At 38.6% G+C, this 22,598-nt stretch overlaps 1 protein-coding gene across 3 annotated transcripts; it reads left to right on the top strand.

The window, feature by feature from the left end:
* The first annotated feature begins 1,769 nt into the window (after window positions 1-1,769).
* pcgf5b (polycomb group ring finger 5b) lies at window positions 1,770-20,938 on the top strand. 3 transcript variants are annotated; one of them, XM_026915797.3, is made up of 10 exons: window positions 1,770-1,925; window positions 4,646-4,760; window positions 5,114-5,440; window positions 8,770-8,866; window positions 10,461-10,516; window positions 11,283-11,342; window positions 13,217-13,362; window positions 14,973-15,071; window positions 16,785-16,874; window positions 20,161-20,938. In XM_026915797.3, the coding sequence occupies exons 3-10, from the start codon at window positions 5,329-5,331 to the stop codon at window positions 20,206-20,208; spliced, it is 708 nt and encodes a 235-aa protein (XP_026771598.1). In that variant the 5' UTR covers window positions 1,770-1,925; window positions 4,646-4,760; window positions 5,114-5,328; the 3' UTR covers window positions 20,209-20,938. The 3 variants fall into 3 exon arrangements, with proteins under 3 accessions (XP_026771598.1, XP_026771597.1, XP_034165447.1); XM_026915796.3 differs by lacking the exon at window positions 4,646-4,760; XM_034309556.2 differs by lacking the exon at window positions 4,646-4,760 and having other exon boundaries at window positions 16,736-16,874.
* The last annotated feature ends 1,660 nt before the right edge of the window (window positions 20,939-22,598 follow it).

The following is a 22,598-nucleotide window of genomic DNA, read 5'->3' as shown; positions in this document are numbered from 1 at the left end:
CCAATCAATCATCGCTTGAAGGCTACATCCTATTTGAGTATTGTTGTTGATCATGTGCACCCCTTCATGGCCAATTTACCCATCTTCTAATCCCTCCTGCCAGCATGATAATGCACCATGTCACAAAGCAAAAGTCATCTCAAACAGGTTTCATGAACATGACAATGAGTTCAGTGTTCTTCAGTGGCCTTCCCAGTCACCCAATCTGAATCCAGTAGAACACCTTTGGGATGTGGTAGAACGGGAGATTCGCAGTATGAAAGTCCACCTGACAGATCTGCAGGAATCGCGTGATGTAATCATCTCAACATGGACCAGAATCTCAAAGGAATGTTTTCAACATCTTGTGGAATCCATGCCATGAAGAATTGAGGTTGTATTGAGAGCGAAGTTAGGCCCTACCCAGTATTAGTGTAGTGTTCCTAATAAAGTGCTCAGTAAGTGTATAAGTACCTTTAAGGCAAGACATGCCAATCATTTTTCACATTTTTGGATAAAATGCATCTACAACATGTCTTCTCTTCTCAAAACTGTTAAATTTACTGTTTTTGTCCAACACATTATCTGAAAGTTAGCACCTTGGGAGAAAGCTTTAAGCGCCAGCCACTTACCACAATCACATCATGTCATATCCTCCTGTCATTGTGACTTTCATGCCATATTCTTTCATAAGCTGTATAAATACATGAAATCATATGTATTTTTAAATTCAAAACCTTTCTCAAAATCAGATTTTTCTTTGTTTAGAACCAAAAATCTCATTTTGTAGATGAGCTGCATTCAAAAATTTTATATATGCATTCAAACTGTTTAAAAGCTTATTACACAGACATTTCTCAAAATGTTGTTGGATTTCTGACAGATTTTATACTGAAAACGGCATAATACAGTTATTTTTTTCTTCAAAAAGTAACGATTTTCCAGTAAACTGTTTTGTAAGTGTTTCTCTTGAGAGTGATTTCACAGTGAAATAAACATTTGTGATTCTAGTCTAAAAGACTTTTTGGTTTTATAAAGTATGCAAATGTATGCATATTTAATTACAAGAAGCCTCATTTGCATGAATAGATGCAAATTTCTTTCAAAAATAAAGCTTCCTTAAATTCAGTTTTCTCAAAGCAGTGTATCCCTGTGCCGATTTTATATTTTCCACCCATTTTCTGTACTGCTTATCCTACAGCCTATCCCTTGGAGCTCAGGGCACACCCTGGATTGGGTACCAAACCCACACAGCACACAATCACAAATGCCAAACAGCCTACAACACGTGCCTTTGGCCTGGGGAGGAAACTAGAGTGCCTCGAGGAAGCCCCTAACGCACAGGGAGAACGCACAAAGCACCAAGCACACAGGGCAGAGGCGGGATTCGAACCCCACTCCTCAGGGTAAGGGGCGACCGTGCTAACCACTAGGCCATCGCGGCCCCCACCTTGAGCGCTGATTTTATTATTTGTTTTGTGTGTAGTGTAAATCATCACGCAGCCTCGACCTCTTATTCCAGCTAGAGAAAATATATTAAAAAAAAAAAAAAAAAAAAAAAAAAAAGGGAGAGAGAGAGAGAGATAGATATCTGCACATTATCATGAATCGACATATTCAGGCTCTGGCTTTTTTACTGTGTACTGACAAACAGGTTTAGCGGATTTTTGCCTCGTATAGCCCGCCGTTACGACAGCAGCTGCGCCCCACTTTGGCTCCAATCAGAGCCTCAGCGCTGAAGCAGCTCGTCGTAAACACGAGTCTTCCGCCCCGCCCTTCATCATCCCATCATCATCATCATCATCCGCGCACACACACACACACACACACACACACGCTGAGCAGTTCCGCCTTCTCCCCGCCGACTTTTCCGCATGTCACATTTACAGCACAAGCTCGCTAAATTACTGCGCAGCACCATGAAGCAGGACTCGTGATTTGACAAGGTAAGAGACAGGGCTTATTAAAGTCAGGAGCCATGCCGATCGCCTATCGTTTTCCTCTTCCAAGCTGCCTGGTGTAGTAAAGTTTCAGTTGGGATGGCGATCGGGTGTCATACAGCAGGCTGTGTGTAGAGTTTCCTGGGCATGTGTAGCTCCCGGTGTGAGGTGACAGCTTCACGGACAGTTCTTTAACTAGTCAGGCTTTCATTCTACCTCACACACACACACACACACACACTCACACTCACACACACACACACGCACGCTAGCGAACTGAAATGACGATGTTACACGCTTTAACGCTGTTATTTTGGACAGAGGTGATACAGAATGACGCTGTTCCAGAGCAGAGGAAACTGAAATAAACAGATGTTGATGTTGCTGCAGTTAGACACTAACAGCTTAGAGTCCAGCCATGTGATGAGATGAGATGTGATGAGATGAGATGAGATGAGATGTAGGTGAAATGTGATGAGATGAGATGTATCTATCCGCTTTGATCACTTTGATACATGACTGAAATGCCAGCAGCCTGATTTGCAGTGAGTTGGATTGGGCTTGAGAAACTTTCAGCCTTGTCCTGATGGCACAGAGCCTTAACTTCAGGGCGTCATGCTAAGATGACAGGCCGAGATTACAAACACACTGCGAGACGACGCTGCTGTCAAACTGTAAAAACGCCACTCTGGCTTCAGCTCTTCCATGTAACTAACCACTACTCTTACACAGTCTTCCTGGAAGTTTACAGGAAAGCTAAGCACATGTTCACGCCCCTGCCTTTTCTCAAAACAGGCTGTTAGATGTGCAAAATATGTCGATGGTTTGTAAAGTGTCATAGGCTACGTAAAAAACCCAGCGTACTACTGTACTAAATAGTGTGTTAATATAGTAGGCTGCTTATGGAGGCACCTGTGGTGTGTACTGCTTCAGCGCACTATTTCTGTGTACTATGTAGCACGCTAGTGTGTGCTGTTTGTGATCTTCCCGCTAAAGGCTCTGTGGGTTGAGAAGCCATATCGCTTTCGCTTTGTACCAGGGGGCGGGGCTTAACGCTCCAGGCACCTGCGCGCATGGCAATTAAGCTCCCTGCCTGAAGCTAGTTTGTAAATTACATTAATTACAGTAGTTATAATTCTGCATAAAATTATAAATTATAAATATTAAAATTACAACATCATTAATAATAATTATATATGGTATTATTATTATTATTATCAACATAAAAAATAAATAATTAAATAAAAAAAATAAATAAATAAATTTCAATGCCAACTAGGTTTTACATTTTAAAAAATTTATTATTTAAATTTTTTTATTTATTTATTTATTTTTTTAGCTACTCCACAATCAGGTCTATCTAACATAATCCCTATTCAGCATGGATTAGTTTATCAGGGGGACATGTGTAATAGATTTTTTACACTCCTCTTCAGTGATATAAAAAAATAATAAATAAAATTACCGCAGGAGGTGCGAATTTCTAGTAGGTTGTATTTTCTATGAACCCGGATGTTTGCATCACATTGTGAGTTCCTCAAATATCTAATGTTAAATGCTGCTAAATTAAAACGTGTAAATGATTAGCAGTTTTGAAACAATTAAATCATTTACAGTATTAATTCATCAGCATTTCATATTAGATATTTAAGGAACTGGCAGTGATACAACTAATCATTATGTGAATGATTAGTTGTATGTAATGTTGTGTGTGTAGTTGAGGTTTTACCTAAGCATATGGTTGAGTGCCTCTTGTAAAGCATCCGTTTTTTGTTTCGCGATTAGGTAAGTGTTTAATATCTGGGGGAGCGTTACTGATATGTGTGCTATGAGACTAAATACAGCAAGTAGCAGATGTAAAACATCTTTTTTTTTTCAACACGAGGTGACATCTGCATAAAACTCACAGACGTGTATCCAGACGAGACTTAAAATTATCAGATGAATGCTGAGTTTGGCAAATAACAGTAGGTAATTTGGCCTGTAATTTTCTCAAAAGACGACGGAGGAAAACATCGACATGGCGATCTGGATGGAAATATAATCATAGAGTAGCATATTAAAATAGGAAATTACCCCAGGACCCCATGTAAATTGAATCCCATCCAGATAGGGCTGTAGATGCACTTTGTAGCTATACAGTTACTGACTGTAGCTCATTTATTTTCTGATTTGTTGCACAATTTGTCAACCCCCTCTATCATCAGTGGAAAGGGACCACTGTAGGATCACCGCTGACCAGATATCGTTTGGGTGGTGGAGCATTCTCAGCAAAGCACTGACACTGACAAGGTAGTGTGGTCCGCTGGGACGAGTGTATCAGGCCCAGCAGTGTAGCTGGGATTTAACCACCTGTATCACCAGCCAGCAGTAGTGCTGTGGTCAGAAAATGACCATGGTTGAATGTTTAGAGCCAAGGTTCTCGAAGATCTCAAAGGGTCTGTGAAGCATAGATAGGGGCTCTGTGGTTTTCTGATTGTGTCAGTGGTGGAAATCACAACCAACCATTATCAAAGTTCTTATGCCTAAAAATAATGTTAACTGGATTCTTTAATAGAAATTCAGAAATAAAAAAACTCCCTAATAATCTAATAAATAGGCAATATACTAAAGCACACATTTAATTTATATGTCTATTTTCTTTAAATATTTTGTTTGTAAAACAAATCTGTACTAATGGGTCTGTGAATTTTGCTTGTTTTTTTTTTTTTTTTTTTTTTTAACAGTTAAAGGGGACTAAAATGCTTGCAACTCCTGGTTTAGCGGACAATTGATTCACACTTTGCAAGGAATAATATGAGTATTAGCCTCTAACCATACCCTACAAGGTGGACTAACAAGGTATGTGTGTCTAATAAAGTACCCAGTGCTTAAAAACCTCAGCTGACAGAGCACAGTCAGTAACTGTATACCTACAGGGATGTCAGCTGTGCCTGACAAAATGGCTAATGAATGTAGCTACAACTTAATAACTTACAGGTATTGGGATTTCATACCTGTGCTAGCGCAGCTCTAACAGGGTTTGAGCTTAATGGTAATCTTAGCCCTTGGTGTATTTGTACTAGCATGAGGATATGTTTTCAGCAAGGACTATAAGTTGCTCTGGATAAGGTCCGTCTCCCAAATGCTGTCAATGTAAATCTGAAAAAAACTGCTACCATATGTACATATCCATCTCTTTCCTTTTTTTTCAGGTATCTTACAGATATCAAAGGAGCACGATGACAAAAAGGCAGCACACATGATACACGATGTCACCAAAGGCCGAACATGCCAGGACGTAAGGGCAAGGCGCTCTGCGGCAGAGCCGTGCACTGAGCTCTACCCTCAGCTGTTCACTCCATAGATCTTCCACACCCCACACATAATCTCCAAAATCCCTCCACCTGCCCGACAGCAAGAGGTGAAAATGGCCACTCAGAGGAAGCACTTAGTCAAGGAGTTCAACCACTTCATCACTTGTTATGTGTGTAAGGGCTACCTGATCAAGCCCACCACCGTGACAGAGTGCCTGCATACCTGTGAGTGCTTTGCCTTAACAAACATGTTTTCTAAAGCCACACTCAGGGATTGCCAAGTCAGGCTTGCTGTCACCCTGCGACTAATACTATGCTCCATTACTGTTAGCACTCCTTCATCAGCTTCCCCTCATTATCCCTCGGGGGATCCCAGTCGACATGTAGAGCCATTTTTATACTTAAGAATCTCAAATAAAGATTTCTATATGAGCCCACAGAGGCCTGAGAGGGATTTAGTCAACATAACTTCAGGAGTAGATCTTACCCAGTAGGTACTGCAATCTAACAGTGAAAAAAACGTTGTGGTGTAAGTATGAGCAGTAAAATGCTTAATACTTTAAAAATAGTATTTGATTTGTTGTTTATAGTTCTTTCTTTTCTATTGAATAGCTAAGCTAGACTGTTAGAAAGAAATAGAGTATTACATTATGCTTGCTGAAATGTTCAGATTGTACCAAACTCCTTCTCTTGCACAGCTACTGGCCACCATTGTGACCTAAATGGTATGTACTTCTGAGTCAGGAAGTGAACTAAGACATGTAGTGTTGGGGAAATCTGATAGAAAACATTGGAATGTTACTCTGTTGGGGTGCATGCTGCATTTCACTGAATTTCAGTCTTGTAGCACTGTTGTTATCAAAGCCCTCTGCTACAGTGCCAACAACTCTCCTGCCTCCTGAGGACAACTCCATTAATGGAGCATTAAGTATGGAATTACAGGCAACTCCAGAATTACTGGCACCCTTTATGAAAACTATCAAAATTAATATATAAAAAAGATAACATTCAGTGTGTTTGGAAACAGAAAAGTGTTCGCCTCTGGTTGGGAAATCACAAGTTTGAATCAGGCATCCGTGGCTGTCCATGGCTGTGCTCTCTGGGTCAGAGGGATGGCATGCTAACTCTCCCCGCTCTCAATCACAGAAACACTGGCCAACTGTGGGCATCTGTGAGCTCGTGTATGCAGAAGAAGGTAGATAGCACTTTCCTCTGAGTGTGTTATGCTGCCTGTGAGGCAGCATGAGCAGCACTTTGAAAGACTGTTGGCTGGCTTTGCGTGTCTCAAGAGGAAGCATGTGCTAGCCTTCATCCTTCCTGGTTAGTAGGTGTTGTATGATAGGGGAGAGCAGGTGACCAAACTGGGGAGAAGATAAACAAAAATGAAAACATGTAATATATGTGGTGCGTAGCAAATCCACCTGTCTTTCCTCTAGTGAACCTGCAGGAACCTGCCTAACCTCGTATAGACAGTAACATGAGCTCAGGATTGAACTGGGGACACTAGAGCTGTGACGCACCAATGCTACTCACTGCGTGCCTGTTCCGCCCCAGATCAGATCAGGCACTGGTTTTAAGCGAGGAGGCCTGGTGTGCAGTCAGCGTCCCAGTTCATCCCAAATGAGTTCACTAGGGTTGAGGTCGGGGTTCTGTGCAGGCCACTTGAGTTGTTCTACACCAAACTTGGCAAACCATGTCTTTATAGAGCTCACTTTGTGCACAGGGGCATTATCATGCTGAAACAGGTTTGGGCCCCTTAGCTCCATTGAAGAAAAATTGTAATGCTAGACATTCTGCACAACTGTGTGCTTCCAACTTTGTGGCAACGGTTTATGGAAGGCCCACATATAGGTGTGATGCTCAGGTGTTCACAATCTTCTGGCCATATAGTGTACAATAACTGCAGTGAAACTAATAATGGATGTAATTACAAGATTCTGGAGGGGTCTCGGGAGTTTAAAAGAAGTTCTTACGAGAATGTTTTTTGTTAAACAAAGCATGAATAGTTGATCTATTTGAATTTTGAATCATTGCACATAATTTCTTATCATTTTTCCCTATTCACTTAAAGGGTGCCAATAATTTTGGAATTTGCTGTATTATAACTGATGCTTGTATTATGTCTTTAAGAACAATTCTTATGACATATTCGTTTATATAGTGGCATGTCTTATGAAATATAAATCAAGGGAACAAACATATAATTGATGCTAAAGATTTTGCGGTTTGTGTTTGTGCTTCTTTACCCAGCACACACGCAGTGTGTTTATTTTACACCTCTTGATATTTTGATGGAATAGTAAAGGTGAAAGTGCCCTTGTAGATACACACATCTGCAGTCCTCAGGGTGAACGCAGATATCTGGAGCCCCAGTCACCATGACAACAAATGTCTTTCCACCTTCAATGAGCGTTTTGTGTTCCAATTATTTGTTTGTAGGAGTCGGTTTCTTATCTTTCCACAAACTGTAATCCAAAGGGGAAAGACAAACAACAAGGCTTCTATTTCAACACAAAGCCTGGTTGTGGAATCTTGCATCTGATAGCATGAATTAGTTTTTTTTTCTCTCTCGTCAACTTGCTTATCCTGCAGCAGTGAGAATGAAGTGCATTAGAATGAAGCAGCAGCTAGTGTTGTTTGTACACTGCTTATTATTACCTAACCTATAAATCTGCTCAGGTGTGACTCTGAACATTATTTCTGCGTGAATATGTGAGAACAGAGCCACTAATGGGCATGCATGATGTATAGGTTTATCCCTAAGTATACAACCAGGAAGTACACATAAATACACACTTTACTATTTGCTAAAGGGCTTAAGGAGTCCTATATCTTCCCTCTTTTCTCAGACCATACTGTATATTGCTGTCCTAATTGTGTTTAATGTGGGTTTAACATTACTGATTTGAATGAGAATGAAAATGAAAATGTGTGTCTTTGATTATTCTAAGAGAAAAGCAGCCCAGTTCAGTTTTATAACATTCCAATTCAATGCACAGTCCAGCTGAAAGCAGCTTCATTTCTATATGACACAGTAATAAAAGATGATGTGTGTGTGTGTGTGTGTGTGTGTGAGAGAGAGAGAGAGAGAGAGAGAGAGAGAGAGAGAGTAATGTAGTTGTGCACTCATGCAGTTGGCTCAGTGAATATGATGCAGCTCAGGCCTTTATCTCAGTGTCAGGCCACAGGCTTAGTTTAACTTACACACCACACAGATATGCAGATTTCAGTCATCCAGATGCAGACACTGAAGTTCCCAGAAACTGTAAATCTTAAAGGCGTAATATAAGAGATTATACCAATGGCACAAATAGCCAAATGTTCTCTTGGCAGACATTCAGCCTTTCAGTCAATGAAATCAGTTTGCCTAGAGAAAGTGATGAGGTTTCCCACAGAAATTTGTTTGATTTTTTTTTTGTCCTGGCATATTAGTTAATGCATGGTTAAAAATAATTCAGAAATGGTTGTGAATTATGAATGTTTATTCGTAAGCGCATAGCAGCTTTGTTAAAACGTCTGAGTGAATTCTTATTCTCTTTTTCTACCCTTGCTAGTTTGTAAAAGTTGCATCGTCCAGCATTTTGAAGACAGCAACGAATGTCCGAAATGTGGTATCCAAGTCCATGAAACAAACCCACTGGAAATGTTAAGGTAAGAGCGTTTTTTTTATGCGAATAATAACTATGTAAATGAATTACATACGTTTGGTTTCCAATCAGTTTATGTGAGAAAAGATAAAACGTGTAAACCTTAGTTTATTGAGATAAAAGATATTAAAGCAGCAGTACGTAAGATTTAGAGCCCTGTGCTGCCTGTGTAGAGAATTGCAATTGTTATAAAAACATTGTCGACCTTTTTCCACTCCCCCAGCTGGCTCCGCCCCCTCTGTGTACAGCTTTTGCTTGAAACGGCCCTGCAATACGGTCGTCTTCAAATAAATACTTTCAAATGAAGATTTTAGGCACAGTTTTTATGCTGAATATAAAAATAGGGTCATGGCAACCAACGAGTACATGTATAAATGTAGGTCAGGTAAACTGGGGATTTTGGGGATAGGGCTGCATCAATAATGATACTAGTATCAGTCCAATACCATGCTCATTTACTCATACTTGTACTTTAAAAGATGCTCCAATACCAACATCTCACACTGATAAGCCTATTGTTCATTGTCTCGCTAATGAACAGATGACACGAAATGACAGCGATCTGGACATATGTCATCATTGATGATCAAAGCAAAGCAGACTGCAAGCTGTGCCTGGTGAAAATATCATGAGGAGGACCTACAGCGTCTTCTTCCAATACAAATACCAAAATCAACTAGCTAACGTTATAAACATTATGAACGCACATGTTCTCTGTCCATGGCTACATGACAGCGTTTGTGAAACGTAACTAAATAAAATGTTCTGTGATTTCCCAGTTAAGTAGGTTACTCAATTCAGTATCAGTATCAGTATCAGTTCTGACGAGTACCAAAAAACATGCACTCATACCTGGTCTAAAAAAAATGGTCAGTGGTATTGATGCCTTCCTGGTATACTGTAACTAAAAAGAATACAACAGCTGAAAGTCATGCTACAGCAAATAAACTCTTTTATGTTGTTTCATGTTTCATTTTGTTACTGCTAACTCGGGGAACAGCGAACTGCTCGTGCATTTGCATTTGTTTGCATTTTTTTAGCACCACTATTAGGAATTGAATGTCAGTCAGAATTCTGTGTTAGGAGCACCCATCATGACGGAGTGGAGTAGACTAAGGTTGACGCCAAACTTAACACCAAACAGGGAATACTGCTGAACAGTTCTCATCGACTGCTCCACATGTAGCTGAGCTGACGCTGAGTTGTCTAGCCGTAGCTGCATGCCACTGGGCAGGACTGTAGTTTGTGTGTGTGTGTGTGTGTGTGTGTGTGTGTGTGTGGGCTATGCAATAAATTTGGTATTAGCAAAGATGCATTCCAGCCAACAGCTGCACTGCTCAGTGTAGCCAATGTTTCGGCTGTGAGGTTTCACCACCCCCGATGCCCTGCCCACACACACTAACACAGGTGCAGCCCTGGAACTGCGTAGTAGCTCAGTCTGAACGTAGTAGCCACAATATACTGCTTCTGTGTGTGTGTCTGTGCTGGACCTCAGTTACATCAACACAAATGTTATTTTTATGGGGCTAGTTTTCTGGCTTATTGTGGAATTTCTGCTCCTTTTTTGTCCAACCTCTAACTGTGTCCTGTTTTCAAAGGTTGGACAACACATTAGAAGAAATCATATTCAAGCTTGTGCCTGGACTTCGGGAAAGTAAGTGTGCTCGAGATGTTCTTGATTAAAGGAATACTCCAGCACTGTCTACTGCATCTACTGCAAGAGATGCAGTATTATGTTTTTATCTCTAAAAAGAGCACATTTCCCTGTCCTGAGAAGAGAACAGGAAACCAGTTTACCTGAAACTCACTGATAATGAACAGCAGTTGTTGAATTCCGTCAACAATAATTAAAATACATGACTATATAATGTGAAAACATTATATTCACATTACGTTGTATTTTTCTTAACACTGTAGAAGTCCAGTTACTTCCATTTTTTCTTACAGTTTTGTGTTATCCTTTGGCAATCAGGCAAAAACAGGCAAATGATTCCCTTGATAAAAAGGAGTACCATATCTGAAAGGACGATTAATTTACAAATAACTTCATTTAGGAATGAAGGACTCATTCAGCGTTTCTCAAAAGCATATGTTTAGCGTAAACACTTATTGACCACTTTAACTGCTTATATACTTCTAATATAACTTAGTTTTCAGTAAAACAGTTTTTAATTTGTTTCTCGTTACAGGGAAACAGGTTGAGATTCTTCATCACGCGTATACTACAGATGCAGTAATTAGAGATTAGGTTGAAAAAGCTGGAGTATTCCATTAAGGTGATAAAGTTAACTACTGAAAACTTACATACCGTAATTTTGTGTCTCACTGATGAGACAGAGCACAGAGTCGATTACTCAGTTATGTATTTAAAAAAATCCTTGACTTTCTATTTCTCTTTGTTTTTTCTTGTTTTTATTCAGAGGAACAACAACAGGAGATTGAATTCTGGAAAAAGAATAAGTCAAAAGAAAACAATGAGGGTAGGCACACTTCTTTGTCCTGGTGAAATGGCTAAAGAATGGGGTAGTGAGATGTGTTCCTGTTACCACCACGAAGTTTCTCTTTTCATATAACAGCATGTCCTAAAGTCTTTTATTCCTCTTATACCACAGCAAATTGCCAATGATTAAATATTTTTATTTATTAAAGAATGACATGTTGTACGTTTTAACCATATATAGATACATTTAATGTAGAATGTCAACAAAATAACTTCTTGTTATCACTTATGTTACAGGTGCTATAAACAGTCTTCCTCTTGCTAGCCTCTTTTTTCCTTAATACAAAAAAAATACCAAACAAAAAAACAAACGCAGCTTGTCATGTTACAGGGAAGCTGTAAAATGCAAAGTCCTCTGTTCCAAAGACTGTCCTGTGGCAGAAAACTTAAACAGCTCTGTTACAATGCACTGACAACGTAGACTCCTACAAATGTTAAATAAACATGCTTTACGTGCTTCCAAGCTTCAACCTATGGAATGATTATATATTTTATATGTTCATATGTTAAGTAACAACACATTTTTAATTGTTTATATTTAGGCCTACTTTCTACAAGTCCCTGTATAAGTTGTTACTATAGAAACAGCAGCTGGCACTATTGTCAGAGCTGCTATTATAGAAAATGAATCACCTTCTGACCAGTCAGATTCAAAGAATGCAGTGGTGTACTGTAAGTTAGCCCTAAATTTCTCCTCATGGTTGATATACAGTACTATACAGTGCTGGACAGTATTAATTAATGATTAAAATGCCTCCCACAATGAGATGTCAGTGAGAGCTTTTAGAGAGTTACACAGTTCATAGCATTAAAGTCTGTGTACTATACAGTAAGTCAAAGGATAAGGCTGTGACTGAGAGCCAGCAGAGCCAGACTGCAGTGTAGATGCCTATGGGAGTGTTAAATTTCGATTTTAAAGGTGACAGCAGGCAGCTGGTCTTTGACAGCCCTCTCCAAGGAACTCTGATTATATCTGTCTTCATCTCACCACACTGAGGTGTGCTAAGGAAGCAATCAGTCACTTACAAATAACTAAGCTATAGCTTATGTCCCCTTGTGACTCATTGAGTGCATTCTCACGCAAAAGCCTGTTCAATTTCTCCGAGATTGTCTCAAAGAAGATTAGGAGACTAGATGTCTTTGTCAGTGAAATGAATGGAAGTGACCAAGGTAGAGCTTTAATGTCGTAGTCATGTTGTTCCAGCTTGCTGTCACGTTGAGTCTGCAGACATTAAATAAAGCCTTGAGTCTGCTAGTAGGAAGACGTACCGCATTAATGCTCGATCACATTTTATAAATCAAAAACTGCCTTGTGTGTTTCGTGGGTCTGAAAAATTCAAATACTGCCTGTGCAGAAACATGGCTTGGCCTTTTACTGAACGTTAGAAAAGCTGCTTTGTGTTCCTGCCATCCATTTGCTCACTGAATTACCCAATCACACATCAGCCACACAGAATTTCCTGAAGGCTTCAATCTCCACAACAGCTTATAAAGAGTGTGCAGCTGTAAGCAATTCTTAATGATTGTGTAATTACTTTCCTCTTCATATGCCCCAAGTGCGTCTTCTTGTATATCGTCATTCTAATTTGAAAGGAAGAATTGGTGAAAGACACGGCTGCTCTATTGGAACAGCGTATCTGTTCAGTTCAGCAGAACGATTGTCAGGCTTTTGATTTGCTTGATGTTGAGTATATTCATTCAGGGGAGGTGAAAACAATGCATCTCATGCATACTACATGTGTTTGTCTATTTCATTTATTCCCTTGGAGTTCTGTTACTAAGCTGTTTCTACACACAGGTCTGTAATGCTACATATGTGGACGCAGTCATTAAAGGGTTTCTATCTTATTTCAGATGACGGCCCAGAGTGTAAGAGGATGAAGGTGGATGAGGACATTGATGATGGAGGGGATGGAAACTACCACAGGAACGACCCACAGATTGCAATCTGCCTGGACTGTCTGCGCAACAACGGCCAGATAGGAGAGAACATAGTTAAGGTTAGCTGTCTTAGACTCTCACTTTGATGTTTGTATGATGTTGTGTTTCTCTCTCTTTTTTTGTCTCTCCCTTAGTATTTACTTCATGATGATCGTAATCCCTCTGCCACTAACTCTCTGTCCGAACGCTGCAAAAAAAGCAAGTTAATATATCTTGAATATAGGCAAATTCAACTAATGTATCACTTTATTAGATTATTTCTAAACAAATATCAGAAGATTAAGCCTATTTCTAGATATTTCTTTACTCATTTCAAGCTTGAAATCTGCCAATAGTGTAAGATCATTTTAAGCTTAAAACCAGTAAACCTAAAATGATCTTACTCTATTGGCAGATTTTTCTTCTATCTAGGAAAAAAAAAAGTAGAAACTGTCTAGTAAAAGTGTCTCGAAATAGGCTTAAAGATCTTATATTTGTTATATAATAATAATATTTTGAGACATGTTAGATAAGCTTTCCTTTATTCAAGACATCTTCACTTTTTAAGATCTAGTGAAAGTGAAAGGCCAGGCTGCTCTTTAGCCTTTGCTAAGGCCTGGTACAACAACAGCTGTTTGAAGCTCCTCTCTATTTGTTTAACATTGAAAGTAATATTTCAGCAGGATCTCTATCCACTGCATCTATAGTCATAACTATAATTTCAACACATTGTACAACACACTGAGAAAAACACACACAGTAAACCTGTTCACTCACAATTCTCTAATAACAGAAGTCTAAGGGCAGGTGTTGAATTCTGTCAATAAACTGTTAAAATATGTCAGTAACCTAATGTAATGCAAAGCTATAACATATAACTTCCAACTTATTATGAGTCTTATTATGAGACTTTCTTTCCAACACTGAAGCAATGCACTAAAAAAATAATATTCTGGCTACCTTCCCTAAACGTTTGTGGTATCTGTGCATGAGCAGGCAGAAATTAAGCATTACCACAAATTCTTCCCACTGAAAAAGTAGTCCCGTCTTTGAAAGGATGAATTATACAGATTTAGAGCTTGATTTGCAAATACCTTGTGTTCTGCAAAAAATACATGTTTTGCATAAACCATTACTGCCTAACCCAAAAACTGCCCTTAGACTTCCATTAGACATTATGTGTTTTCTGTTCTTTTCTCAGTGCTGGGAAATATGTCAAAATGATTGTCTGTGGTAATAACTCATACTCTACAGATGCAGTAACCAGAGATTTGTTTGCTGGAGTATAAAAATGTGGACGTACTCCTTTAATTCACACTCTCTCCAGTTGTCCTATCTCATTATTTCTCCTGCTTAGCTTTAATGGCTCATTCTGTCAAGTATGATCTCAGGTTTACTCCACTAGAAACTTCCTTTGATTAGGCCTTTTGTGAATTACTCAGGTAGACAGTAGCCAATACTGAGTATTGAGTGTGTTCATATATTCTCAGAATAAGGATGGTGATTGCATTATAACCCTGTTTCCTAACAGCACTCTTGTGCAGCTCTTAATTGGGAGACAGTCAGAGGGTTTTGTTGTGTGAAGAGAAGCTGCTAATTGCTTCTAATGGATACTCTGAACTTTGAGTGCACCACTGTATAGCGTAATGTTGGAACAGCTGTGACAGTGTGTTGTGTATTTTATTCCCAGGGCTTAATGAAGAAATTTATTCGCTGCTCAACTCGTGTCACTGTAGGAACAATCAAGAAGTTCTTAAGTCTAAAGTTAAAGCTTCCAAGTTCTTATGAGGTAATGTGTACACTGTGTGTATGTGTGTGTGTGTGTATGTGTGCAAACCTGTATTTAGTGCATTTCATTATACAGTCAGGTCCATATCAGGTGATATGGTTCCTTCAGCAGATAACTCTAGTATATCTCAATGTTAACTCTCTCCTAACTCTCAATATAAAGTCCAAAGAGCTGTCACTGCCAGTGAAGCAAGCCATCAGTAGGCTGAAAAAATCAAAACAAACCCATCAGAGAGACAGCAAAAACATTAGGTGTGGCCACATCATCTAGTTGGTGCATTCTTTAAAAGAAAGAATGCACTGGTGAGCTCAGGAACAAAAGGCTCAAAAGACCTTTGGAAACAACTGTCATGGATGACAGAAGAATTCTTTCTCTGGTGAAGAAAAACCTGTTCACAACAGTTAACCAGATGAAGAACACCCTCCAGGAAGTAGGCATGTCTGTGTCAAAGTCAACAATCAAGAGAAGCCTTCACCAGAATAAATACAGAGGGTTTACCACAAGATATAAATCATTGGTAAGCCTCAAAAACAGGAAGGCCAGATTAAAAATCTTAAAAAGCCTGTGTGGTTCTGGAACAATATTCTATGAACAGATGAGACAAAGATCAACTTGTAACAGAATGATGGGAAAAGTATGGAGAAGGGACAGAACTGCTCATGATCCAAAACATACTACCTCATCTGTAAAGCAGGGTGGAAGTAGTGTTATAGCATGGGAATGTACAGCTGCCGATGGAACTGATTCCCTTGTACGTATTAATGATGTGACGGGTAACAAAAGCAGCAGGATGAATTCTGAAGTGTATAGGGCTATACTATCTGCTCAGATTCAGTCAAATCCTTCAAAACTCATTGACACTGCACATGGTGTGAAGCAAGACCTGAAGCATACTTCGAAAACGACCCGGGACTTATTTAAGGCAAAGAAGTGCAGTGTTCTGCAAATGGTCATGTCAATCACCTGACCTGAATCCAACTGAGCATGCCTTTCACTTACTGAAGGCAAAACTGAAGGCAAACATCTCAAGAACAAGCAGGAACTGGAGAGAGCTGCAGTAGAGGCCAGGCAGAGCTTCACCAGGAAAGAAACCCAATGTCTGGTGATGTCTGTGGGTTCCACACTTCAGGTAGACATTGACTGCAAAGGATTTGCAACCAAGTATTAAAAATTGTGATTTATTTATGATTATGCTAGCTTGTCCATTTACATTTGGTCCCTTAATACATATTCATGATTTAATTCCAACTTCATTGTACTATGGTAGACAGCTAAAATAACAATAACATTGTCCAAATGTTTATGGACCTGACTGTATACCCCATTGGCATGAAACAGTAGTTGTCTGTAGAGTAAAGCTGGGCTTACACTGCAATTTGGCTCAGATTACTGCTTAACTCATTGACAATATCCAATTACATTTAAAAATCCTTTGTTACTGCTTGATCAAACGCTTCAATCTGGCATCGTTTACCGTCTCACACTGTGTGACAAATGCTACCTGATGTATAAGTGATTCTTAAATCATTTATTCACAATATGAAAAAGTCAGCAACAGCAAAATCATCTCAAACCAGATTTGCACAGTGTAAACCCAGCTTGAGTGCAGGATGTAACTTCATTCAGCTTACTAGGCTAACACACAGTAGAATATATCTCCTTAGCTGAAGTCCAGGAGTTCCTCACATTGTGGCAATGTGGCCTTCTCTACAGCTAGACGTCCTATGCAACGGAGAGATTATGGGAAAAGATCACACCATGGAGTTCATATACATGACGAGGTGGAGGCTTCGAGGTGAAAATGTAAGATGTGTTAATAGCCCTTATTCTCTCCTCATGTACTAAATCTGCACCTCAACTAAGATAAATAATGAATTTAACTGAGTCAGTATTGGTTTCTAAGCTCAATAACCTCTGATGAAACTCAGACTGCCTTCATAATTCTATGGATGAAACTTCTCCATAATTCTTCATAATTAACTTCATAATTCTATGAATGATCTCTCGAGAAGGTGTCACATGATGTTCCTTTGCTTTGGGTTAGCGATAGTTAAACCAGAACACACATTCTCTTCTCGGTGTGGCAGCTGTCAGTAGAACTCAGAGGAGAAAATCTAGTCTCTGTAACTCTGGCCACCGACATTCAACCAGTCAGGACAAGGAGGAGTCTCTATTTCCCTGTCCATTCAGAGAACTTTCACTCTTGCATCAGCATTCAGGCTTTTAAGCCTAGGCGCCACACATGCATGTCTTCTGGGGGCGGGTTTTTACAGGGAACAGTAAAGGGCGGGCCTGGATTTGTTTGGATTTTGAATTTCAAAACAGCTAAATTTTGCAGAGCTCTGCCAAAATCATTGATGTTTACAGAAAGAACTCCAGTACAGTGAAATCCATAAAAAGTTTGAACTTGGTGTATTAATATAGTAGTATATACTCTTGAATTAAAGATGAGAACTTTAAAGTAAAAGTCCACTATGAAACACATTAAACATGTTTCTATTGAAATATTCTGGTGCTAATTTGTTGGTTGATGCTATATTTTCGTTAGTCCTGGTAAGTTAGAAGTTGTGTGCCATGCTGATGTCACAGGGGGATTTTACTACCGCAGTTACAATGAAAAATAAAAGATGATCTTAGACATTAGTGATGACTGTTACGCCATGTTAGCTCTTAACAAAAGAGATTCTTTTCTCCCTCGCCATTTTTCAGTGAAGTTCACTGTCATATAATAAGTAATCCAACTTAGAAGTAAGGAAGACAAAATTTGGAATCAAAGATCCAGAATACAGTGTGGCTATAAGATGCAGTTATGCTGAGATATGGCAGAGTCTCAGCTCAGCGAGTTAGCAGTCTGCAAGCATGATGGCGTTAATGGTGGCATTAGCATAAAATTTGAAGCTTTGGAACCTGATTTGTTTAACCAGAATGTACAGATGATCCGATGAGAGAGCTGGACAGACTAAAGGACTAAGGTGCCACTACATTGGTCTCTTTCGGTAGAGATGAATCAGTAGGGGGTCAAATGGCATTGTTGGTTATGTAGGAAATTGAAAGTCGAAATAGACCAACTTGTCGATGTAGGAAAGTTTAAACCAAAAAAAAAAAATTCTTAAATCTCTTTTACTTAAGAGATTTCATCATAAGCTAAATCTTTTGCAGAATTGAAGATCACATATTGATTGTAAATATGTTATGAAAGTAATTCAGGCGGATTCTTCCTTTAAGGTCAAATCACACACAGTTTGATGGACCACTGAGCGAAAGCAACACATTTGTGTCAACTGTGGCAAAATTTATTAAATCTCGTATAATTCTATAGATCCCTATAGATCAGTATGAGAAGAAATCTTTTAAGAGCCACTGGTGAAACAGTCCTCCTAAAAACATCTAAATTTTGGACTGATACTTGTTTTTTACATTCTGACTATATGTTTCTATATTTGATTTGAACTTGGGAAAGCATAAGAGCAACTAACCAGTGGCCCTTTATTTTGGAACGGGTAACCCAGTCATTTAAATGATTGCGCAGGTAAACTATCCTTGATTTTTTTTTTTAGTAAGACCTCATTTACAAAGGCTGATTTTGATTTAGAACAATTTGAAATGCCAGGAAGAATTATAGCATGTCTAAATTCACAACATCAATAAAGAAAGAGACTTGTAAATACATCACCAATAACCTCATGACCATGTCAAGGTTGCATCACGGTTTTGACCTACAGCTTGGTCTACACAGGAATAAACAGTTTGACCTTAATCATTTTAACCATCTAGGCACCGTCGCTCTAAATCTGGCTCTGTGAGTGTCACTTTGAGGTGAGACTCTGAGAACACAATCAAAGGTCAGGTCCAAAATGGCTGGAGAGAAGCACACAGGGAATGGCTGAGGTCTGACTAACAGCTGCTCCTCTCAGATATCTCAAATATGACATCTTAATGATGGGACGACAGCTGGGTCACCCTTTGGATATTCACCCTGCTTTCACATCATCATCTATTTTGGTCCAGTTGAATGTGGATGCACATTTTTTTGGAAGTACATCAAATTTAAGTACTACATTCAGTTATGTGCATGGCAGTACAGCCATTTGCAGTTCCATTTTTTATGGGAGAGAAGATTTTGTTTTTCAGGGTCAGACCAGTGACACACTGTGAAATTATGCCATTTGAAATTTGCATATTTATGTGTGTTCTGAATCGCAGATTACTAATGAGCTGTTACTAATATCACCAGTCCTCATTCATCACATGCTTTATAAATCAATACTAAAGTGGTACAGGTGTTTCACATAACATGTACTCTGGATGACAAATGAGTAGTACCACAAAGGTGGGTATTTTCCAAACACATCGAACTGAACGGTGTGACAGCTACCCGAAATTCTACCGAAATTCTCATTAGGCTGGAAAAGCAGAGAATTGGGTCAGTGTGGGCCTGTACTTCATTTCCCCTCTTTCCGGTAACACACAGAAAACTTCTACGCTCTTTCTCTCTCTCTCTCTCTCTCTCTCTCTCTTTCTCTTTCTAAAAATAGTCTGTCTGGGCTCAAAGAAGAGTAGTTGTGTATATTTTCCCAAAACACGCTATATTTTTTGTTGAAATGAAATAAATTTTTTTTTTTTTTTTACATTTGAAAATCTAACAAAGGAATATATATAAGAAAATATAGAAATGACTATTTTACTGAAATCTTTATCATTCTAATTAGGCCCTATCTTTATTACAAGGATAGTAAGACAAACGTGTGTGTGTGTGTGTGTGTGTGTGTGTGCTAGAAAGACTCGTCTGTTGTCTCCTTTCGCAGACCCTCTGAATCTCTCGAGTCTCAGTTTCTGTCACGTAACATCCTTTGCAGTTCAGAATGGTTTACGTAAAATGTATATTAAAGCTTTATGACTTGCATAAAGTGCAATTTTCAGTTCCTCTTTTGTTTTCATATTCATTTTGCTCAGTGGTTGCTTGTCTCTGACAATTCTTATCACAGTTAATTCTGAAAGTATTTTCTTTCATACAGTGACAAAATTACTTGTTTAAGTATGAGCAGTGATTTACAGTGACACTCATTTCTCTTATTTATCTCTTTTCCAGGCCTACCCAATGGTACTGGAATATCGTCCTCGTATTGACTTTGGCTAACCCGGTTGAGGCCCCTGCACTTTTCTTGGCCCAGCAAAAGACGGAACAGTGAATGGATATGCTGCAAAGGAGGGACTTAATCACACCATAGTTTTTCATTCATTCGAGTTCTTTCTTTCATATTTCCTTATATGTTCTAAAACTTCCTCATTCATCAGACTTCTCGTCACAGCCTGGACTGTAGCTGTCTGAACGCGTGTGTAATCCCACCCTACCTTGGCATGTGTGCGTCGTTCCGTTTGTTGGTCTACCAGAAGAACTGTTCTATGGACCCAAGGAAATTCACATGCCATGAGATAATTGCTCAACAAGTGTGTTCAATTATCATGACAGCTTTTTTTGTATCAGTAGTTAAAGTAGTGCCTTTTCTGAACATCCTGTTTTTGCTGATCTCAAGAGCCTTTTTTAATCATAGCCAGTAAGGAAATACACAATAGCGTCTTATCAGTTCCAAGCATCCTTTGTTATTATTAAAATAAGCTACATGTTTTTCTGTCTTTAACTGAACCATAAAGGACAGCAGGGTATACGGTGGCCCGACATTTGTTCCAACAACGTCTTTGTACATAGAAGGAAGCCTTACTAGGAGCAGTGAGGAAAGCACTGAAATCTTGCACTAGATTTACTGATGAAACGCTGCTTTGTTAAAAGTGAATCTGGATCCTGGAAATCCACATGTATTAAAAGTGCTTGCAAATGTACAAAATAAATATCTATATTATTTTAAATATATATGTATGGAAGTAATACATCTTGGTGAGTGATGAATTCACACGTAAATTGATCTGAACTTTTTCTATCAAGAAAAAAAAATCCAGTTACACTAAAGCACTTACTTAATTACCCAAAGGGAAATTAAAATAATTAGTGAGTTTTGTTTTGCATTTACTTTAATTTGCACTGTAAAATTAAATAGTCACACATGGAGCAAATCCATCCCTCCATTCCTATAAACCATTCTTATAATTTCTAAAACTAGAAATAATTTAGGAAAGTACAAATACTCCCAGATGTTACTGGAGCACTTAAAACCCTCAAAAATAAAATAAAATAAACAGGTGTAGACGGTTTTGGGGGGCAGATACCCAGATAGATCATTGGTCACTTTTATCTACTGTCCCAGTGACATACTTTTGCGGTAACACACTTTTTGCCACATCTGAATGAAGTCTCGTTCACTGGCTCTGTATGGAGAGCTCTGTATTTACACACACTCTGTTTTTGGAGTGTCGCTCAATATTATCAGCTTAGACATGAAAAAAAAATCATTCAACTACAGGTGATGGTGATTCTAAACTTGCATGTTTTTTATTCAAAGTATCTTTATTACTGTCCATTTCTCCACAGATGGCGTTCATTTTCTACAGGTTGTCTAGCCATTCTAGTCTGGTTACCTGGGTCATGTGACACAAAGTGCTAAATGACGGTCTCCAAAAGGATATAATTAATAGGTTTACTAATTGATTCCACAATTTTCTATCCGATGTGACCGTACAGAGATGTTACTACTGACATAATCCATATTCTACTATTAGGCCTTTTATATTACACCAAAGACACACACACACACACACAAGCAAAAATTCAGTAACACTTCCTTTCAGCTATCAAACTCACAAATGCTTGAAAAAACACTGAAGGGAAATATGGCTTTCATTTAGCTATAATAGAAAGTACCTAGCAAACCCGACATGGAGGCATTGTTTTAGTCAGTAACGAGAAGCATTGTTCCAGTCCTGTATGTCTGGAATCCAGACTAGTTTGGTGTTTTTCATGCTCAAACATTCAATCCAAACCTGTTTATTAACTGACAAGTCAAATCAGGTTTTTTACTTTTCTTCTTTTTTTTTTTAAGCAGGAAATTCAGCAGATTGTACAGAATTGGACACACAGGTTTAAGTTTAATATACAAATACTTTAAATTTCTTTTAAAACATTTTTATTTTAAAATCATCTTTTGGGTTTCAAACTCAAAACTGAAACGAAGCCTAAGAAACCATTTTCCAGTGTGTTCTGTATGGTGTGTATATCTATAATGCTTGCAGAAAAAAAAAAACAAAAAAAAAAACACAAGTGACTTTCAAAATCCAATAGTGGTTTAAAGTGGTACATGAATAAACGTTTAAATCAAATAATCTTTTAAATGTCCTTGTGCTGCAATGAACAATGTATTTTTGTAACAAGAAGCACTTGTAAATATTTTTAAAAAGTGGTTGAATATTTAGCCAACATCAAATTCTGCTTAGAATAATCTATTCTATTTTTCAATGTGCCTGATATCATTCCTATAGAGACATGTACATACTGTATGCAAGTTACTCTAAATGTGAAGCTTTGTTAAATACACACATGTGACTGAATGAAGAATTACCTCTGTGGTGTGATTTGGA

The sequence above is a fragment of the Pangasianodon hypophthalmus genome, chromosome 12 (assembly GCF_027358585.1).
Source record: "Pangasianodon hypophthalmus isolate fPanHyp1 chromosome 12, fPanHyp1.pri, whole genome shotgun sequence".
Lineage (NCBI taxonomy): Eukaryota > Metazoa > Chordata > Actinopteri > Siluriformes > Pangasiidae > Pangasianodon > Pangasianodon hypophthalmus.
The sequence above is the reverse complement of the archived record's forward strand: the minus strand, read 5'-3'. Positions and strand labels throughout refer to the sequence as shown.